Raw genomic sequence first — 7,233 nt, forward strand, 5'->3', positions numbered from 1 at the left:
ATGGAAAATAGGCATGGATGGTGAAAATGATTGGGAATCATATACAGCTATGTATTCAAAAGAGAGTTGTCAATATCTACAGGATGCCTGGTTCATTGGTGACAAATACATTAGATTTCATTGTTGTAATTAAATTCAATTGTGCAGTGATTTTGACATATATAGGATCACAGAATAGTCCCTTAATCCCATCAAAGATGTGCCAAAATAAGCTACTTTCAGTTATAATAGATCAAAAGGAATGAAAGCCATGAGATACAAAAATTGTTTGCCCAAAGAAGCATGTATACCAATTCTAGATGTTTGGTTTTGCAGTAATTTCTAATCCATAGACCAAAAAATGGGGAAGAGGAGCAATATTGAAACTATGCTGTTCTGTTGAGGAGCCTCTGCAAGGCTCTCTTGATGTCCCTGTTCCTCAGACTGTAGATGAAGGGATTCAGCATGGGGGCAACAACTGTATACACCACTGAGGCCACTGCACCTTTCTTGGGAGAATGTGAAACAGTTGAACTGAAGTACACCACAAAGCCTGTTCCATAAAATAAGCAAACAACTGAAAGGTGAGAACCACAGGTGACGAAGGCTTTATACCTCCCACTTGATGATGGGACTCTCAGAATGGAGGAAACAATTTTATAATAAGAGAAAATGATCCCTGAGAGTGGAACTCCACCAGAGATGACACCAATAATATAGATTACTATTTCACTGGTGGAGGAATCATTACAGGCCAGCTTGAGGAGTTGAGCAGGGTCACAGAAAAAATGAGGAATTTCCACATTTGTGCAAAAAGAAAGTTGTGACATCAACAAGCAGTGCAACTGAGTGTCCAAAAGGCTGATCAAAAAGGACACTAGAACCAGCAGGCTGCAGAGACGGGGGTTCATGATGACCAGGTAGTGCAGAGGGTAACAAATGGCTACAAACCGGTCATAGGCCATCACAGTGAGGAGTGTACTGTCCAGACATCCAAAGAAAGAATAAAAAGACATTTGAATCAGGCAGCCGGCATAGGAGATGACTCTGTTGTGAGTTTGGATGTCCAAAATCATCTTGGGGATGGTAGTAGAAGTAAAACCAATATCAGCCATGGACAAGATGGAGAGGAAGAAGTACATGGGAGTGTGGAGGTGGGAGTCAGAGCTGACAGCCAGGAAGATGAGCAGATTTCCCAGCATGGTGACCAGGTACATGGACATGAAGAACACAAAAATTAGAGGCTGCAGTTCTGGATCATCTGAGAGTCCCAGGAGGAGAAATTTCAAGACACCTGTTATGTTCTGTTGTTCCACAAAGCAGAGAGACCTTTTGTAAAATAAACGAGAATTGTATAAAGGAAACAAGTATACAATTATCCATCAGTGAGTCTATATTTTGGATTTAAGCAATTCATAAATAAAGTATTCACACTCGAAGACCATACTCCTTTAGTAGTATTTCTCAGTTATGACAAACATTCTTCTGAGAACCTTTTTCACATTTGATTTGCTCCATTAACCTGTTACTATATGCATCCCTTTGGAAAGAATGAGCTAGAGAAATTAGAGAAGCAAGGTAATTTAGAGATTTAAAAATCCATAAAGAGAGTAACCTATCAGTCCCCTCCCATGAAAGAAAGCAAAGAAGTGAGAAATATGCTTTTCCCATAATAAATAAAAAATATTTCATTAGTTTCTTTAATTTTAGGACACTAATGAGCAATCATAGGATTTTATTTTCTCCAAAAGCAGTGCAATTAATTCTCTTGATTTGGAGTATTTATATACATACTGTAAGAGTTATGTAATAAAGTGTCTGATTGCATTGTGTGTGTGTGTGTGTGTGTGTGTGTGTGTGTGTGTGTGTGTGGAGATATTTGGCTACTAACAATGTCACCAGCTGAGTGTCCCAAGAACTCACTGATTACACCTACCTGGAAAAGGTAAGATCCCAGAGGAAGCTAACTGTCCCACAAAACCACTTTCCCTCACTCAGATGTTCACAATTTTAAGGACCTAGGTTACGAAGCCAACTTGGCTACAATTCAGAAGTTCACACAACCCCCTCATCAGGTTCAAGTAGTCACTCTGGGAAGAGCTCTTGGAATGAAATGACAGAATCTCATTTATGTATTTAATCACACGGACATCCATGGAAGGGATGATAGCCCAGGCAGGAAAGCCCCCTGTGTGTGGCAGCCATATGGACTATGCTGTGTCCCTGTAAACTAACAAATGGTAAATCAATGTTTAAGAGAGTTTACATGTGTATTTGTGTTTGTTTTGCTTTGTTTTGATTGGGTGTTCTGCACCAACCGTAGTGTAGGTACTGGGGCTTCACTGAGACTCAGCATTGTCAAAACCAGAAAACTAACTGGCATGATACAAATAACTAGCTACAGATCTTATACCAAGTTACATGCACTTGTTTTATTTTGTAGGTTGTTTGTTTGTTGGCTTTTGGTAGTTTGGGGATGATATGGCATTTAACTACTTGTATAGATTTGTGTAATCACTACCACCACAGAGAAGAGACAGAACTGTTCAATCACAACATGGAAGTTCCTCATGCTGCCCCTTTATTGTTACTGCCTCTCTCCCCACACCTACCCCCTGGCAACTACTTATCTGTTCTTTATTCCTGTAATTTTGTCATTTGAGAATATTATGTAAATGCAATCATACAGTAGTAACATTTGGAAATTGGCTTTTCTCACTCAGCATAAAGTTTTTAAGATTTAGCCAAGTTATTGGGTGTATCAATGGTTTATTCCTTCTTATTGCTGAATAGTATTCCATGGTATGAATGTACCAAATTGTCTTTAGCTCTTCACCTGTTGAAGGACACTTGGTTTATTTTCCATTTTTGGCTATACAAATAAAAGCTGCTAAGGAAAATAAAAGGAAGAAAGAAAGAAATGAGACTAAGTCACTTCCCTGCAGGCATTCTGCCTGCAGTGACCTGGAAAGGAAGGTTGAATAGGTTTGTTGGTTTTTTGGTTCATTTCAATTTTAACATTTTTACTTAACCCATTATTCCAAGAATATTTTAATTTCACACAAAATTGAAATATGTTTTGCATTTTTTTCTTGTACATCTTCAACTATCTGGTATTTTATGCTGACAGCACATCTCAATTTGGACTAGCCACTACCCACATATCAAGGGTTCGATAGTAACACAAAGCTAATTTGTATGGGAAGACTTTATCCTGCACCCTGCATCCTGTGAATAGAGTCTCACTGCTCAGATATACACCAGATTTCATCCTTTTATGCACAAGGACCTGGCTTAAATTACATAAGAATACAGTGCCCCTATCCTCAACTGTAAAATAACAATAGTGGGTACACCCCAACACGGTAATATCATGCAGATGAAAATTAAGGCTACATAGCACATAGCTCTGAGCCTGAGACAAGGAAACCCTCGATAAAGTTTTGTGATATTATGGTTACTCTCCTTATCCCCATCATGATCACAATCCCAGCATTTCTGATATTTTCGGGATCCATTACCTGCTCAGGTGTGGGCAATGACTTCGGAAGCTAGAAATGGAAGTGGCAAAGAGGAGAATTCTAAATGAGAATTCAGAAAACCGCAACAGAAAAAAAAATAACATAAACTTTATAGGCCTCTGAGTTGGTACTTTGCATACTGATGCTTCCTGTTTGGCCATCTCAGTTGTCCTGCTGTCTTGATAGTAAGGAAAGAAGCTTCTTCATAATACCTCCTCCAAAGACCATCTTCCTTGGCACTTACTGGTCTGTGTTGTGTCTCTGCTGGGCCATGACCTAGGAGTTTAGGTCCACTGCCTTCTCCTGTCTGGTGAATGATGAGGGCTGAGGCTCTGTCCTCAGGACTGGGAGGAAGACACTCAGGCATGGATCTCCTGATGCAGGCGACAAGTCTGGGAGGAAAAGACAGGTATGAAGTTTAACTGGGGCTAGCAGCTTGAAGGGCTGGTGGCACTGGCTAATTATTTACTCCTGAGTGGCCTCGAGAGATCAATACACAGAGCTCATAATTAGCAAAATTGGCCCATGTTCTCCCAGTCTCTTAGGACCTCCAAACATTGACAAAAGAGGAAAAGGAGAAAAGTGAATGTACATAGAAGGCTCTGGGCCCTTTTTCTCAAGAGAAAGTTCGGCTGTACACTTCGCATCTGACTTCCAGTTTCAAGGATCTTAACGTAAAATGCAGACTCTTTTTCTTTTCAATCTATGACTTTTTGACTTAGATATCTGCAAATCCATTTATTATTATGTAAATTGGGGAGAATTAGGTTTTCTTTAACAAGAATCTGAAATGATTCCCATTTTCTCATTTAATAAAATATTTCTGTCTCTAAAAGAAACTTTCTTTTTCCCCTTAAGGGTATTTTGTCATTCGTTTATTTGTTTGTTTGTTTGTTTTGCTTATTTAAATGACAGCCCAAGTTCTGATTTTTCCTTCTCACTGATCCAGTTGGTATTAGAAAACTATGGACTTTTATGCACTTATTTATAACTTCCTACTTCTCATAAATAAACCAGAGTTATAACAGGTAAACTCAAGGTGTCAGCTAGGGCTGCAGTCCTCTCAAAGTTCGACTGGGAAGAGACCTGTTTCCAAGTCCACTCATTTTAGAAAGATGAGTTCCTGTAGGCTGTTGACCAGAGGCCTTCCTCAGTTCCCTGTCACACAGAAGATCACACATGGTTGTTGGCTCCCATTAGGACAAACAAATAGGTGACAGAAAAACAAGTGCCAAGATTATGAAAGCCAGAGACTTTTTGTACCCTAATTTCAAAAGTGACATCTCATTAGTTTTGCCATGTGTTGGTTGGAAGCGAGTCAGTGGGCCCAGGACACACTCAAGAGGATGGGTCAAGATATAGGAAATGGAGGTGACTGGGTGAATATTGGAATTTGACCACCACACAGGCCTCCTCCACTATCTGGACGTTTGCTTCTAAGCACCACAGGACTGGAAAGATGTCTCTCTGCTTCCCAACACAGTCCACAACCAAGATGCTCTCAATAAAACTTCCTTGCAGATAAACTGGCTTATGAGTAGAAATTGCCTCTGATTTGGTGTCTCTGTGGACCCCAGCACATTTCTTCCGGACATGTAGTTGGAAAAAGCCGGCATGGTTTCTTTTCCATCACCAGAGTCCCTGCATTGATATCACACCCATCTGCAACCATTCTGTACCCAAATTCAACAAATATCCCAGGTGACTTGTGATTTCTGCTCATTAAGAAGAGCTCATCCTATTCCAGGATGTATTTTCATTAGCTTATTTTGTGTTCACCAATCCTAAAGTTTAAATAATTGTGCTTGAGGCCGTTTGTAGTTTCTCAGATTTTTTCAGTTGATAAAGTGAGCTCATATGGTGATGACAGTACTTTGCAACCTGATATATCCTAGCCACACTGTTATCCTGGCTCATAGGAGTTTGAGTGAGGAATTTAACAACTGTTTGTCATTAACTGATGTGAAGGAAGTGTAACAAAACCAAGATGGTGAGTCACAGATGCCAGCCTCTGTTTTCCCTCAAAGTTCAATGATTAGACAGCCATTCGTGAACAAACACAGCCCTGGGAGAGCTCAGCAGTCCTTTTAGGAAGCTTCAGCAATGCAGTGAAACAAAACACTTGAGAGTTGCCAAACAAAGGAAAAAAAGAACGACTTCATACATCATTCCACCACACAGGCCAGCACTACTTAGCACCAGGAGGGAACTTCCCAGCTAGAGGGAGTTTTTACCCTCATAGGAAAAGGGAGGGTAGAGTGTGCAAGCAGCTTCCCGAGCCTTTTAGTTAGGCACAGGAAGGACCTATTTCTGCTTCACCCAACCCAGAGGACGGCAAAGCTTAGACATAAACACACAGCTAAACACAAGGAAGAGGAGCAGGGACTACCAGTATCAGCCACAATAAGACATAGGACTGGATTCAATATAGACTCAGAGACCAATGCTACAGCATCAAAAGCCTAGAAATAAACCCCTGCATATAGGGTCAATATTTAGCAAGGGAGACCATATTGGTTTGCAATCTCTGGGGCTTCCAGGGTGAAATTTGAAACTAGTCCCCATGCACAGAGGGCCATATTGAGACCAAAGGGAGAATCAGATCACTCCAGATTGTTATGGGAAAGTTTTCACAAGCTAAAGAATTTACATACAAGGCTTGTCTTCAGCGGCCACAACAGAAGATCTACACACCTGCCCACCAAATCTTAAATATTTATGTATAAAAGAGGCCTTAACTGAGTTCAGTCATGTATGGCAACGAGATGGTCTCAACAACACATTACATGGTCAAGGCTAGATCTTTGGACCAGTTTCTAGTGGAGAGTAAGCAAGTGGAATGAACATTCCAAGGACAGGGGAAGGGCAAGCTGACTCTAATTGCCCAGGTCCAGCTCTTGGGTTAACTGGAAGTCACACCTTCCCGATGACCTCCTTCAATAGATCCAATCATCAGTATTTATAAAACTCCCCAAAGGATTCCAATAAAATCCACAGACATTACCTGCATCCTCATAAATTATCTGAATAAATAAATTTGACAGATGCAAAATTTATGTGGAACATATGCAGAAACTGTTGAGAAGGATGTGGAGTTTAAGTAAATAATAAGAGTCGTGCATTTCACCTGCATACCAGAGTGGTTGAGGAGAACCTCTCATGCATTCATTATGATGTACAAAGGATCCCAAGATGCTCTCCCAATTCAATGAAAGATAAATCAAAAGAAGTGACACCCACATGTGAAGCCTGGAGAGGAATAAAAACCATGAGACTAAAATGAATGTGACCAAACACACAGTATTCAGTTTTCATGTTTGGTTTTGTTGGGTTTTCCAATCACACTTCAAAAACAGTTACATGGATATTAAGACCAGACTGTTTTGCTCTGGAGTCTCCCTAGGGCACTCTTAATGTCCCTGTTCCTCAGGCCATAAATGAAGGGGTTCAGCATGGAGACGACTACAGTGTACATGGCTGAGGCCACCACATCATTCCTGGGGGAAGGCAACAATGCTGATCCAAAGAAAACACTGATGCCTATTCCATAGAATAAGCAAATAACAGACAGGTTGAGAGCCACAGGTGGAGAATGCTCTGTACTTCCTCCCTATTGACGGAACTCTCAGAATGGAGGAAACAATTTTATAGTAAGAGAAAAATAGGCCTGAGATAGGGAGAAAATCAGAGATAGCGCCAACAAAATACATGACTATCTTAACGATGAAGGTGT

At 40.5% G+C, this 7,233-nt stretch overlaps 1 protein-coding gene across 1 annotated transcript; it reads right to left on the minus strand.

The window, feature by feature from the left end:
• Positions 1 to 365: 365 nt before the first annotated feature.
• LOC120589320 (olfactory receptor 18-like) lies at positions 366 to 1,313 on the minus strand. The gene has a single exon (XM_039846859.1). It carries the CDS (start codon positions 1,200 to 1,202, stop codon positions 366 to 368), a length of 837 nt encoding a protein of 278 aa, XP_039702793.1. The 5' UTR covers positions 1,203 to 1,313.
• Between the last annotated feature and the right edge of the window lie 5,920 nt (positions 1,314 to 7,233).

Source organism: Pteropus medius, unplaced genomic scaffold (assembly GCF_902729225.1).
Source record: "Pteropus medius unplaced genomic scaffold, Ma_sr-lr_union100, whole genome shotgun sequence".
Classification (NCBI taxonomy): domain Eukaryota; kingdom Metazoa; phylum Chordata; class Mammalia; order Chiroptera; family Pteropodidae; genus Pteropus; species Pteropus medius.

Bases quoted from the DNA above. Each gene is read 5' to 3' on its own strand.
- LOC120589320 (XM_039846859.1), bottom strand. From the start codon at position 1,202: ATGTCCATGTACCTGGTCACCATGCTGGGAAATCTGCTCATCTTCCTG.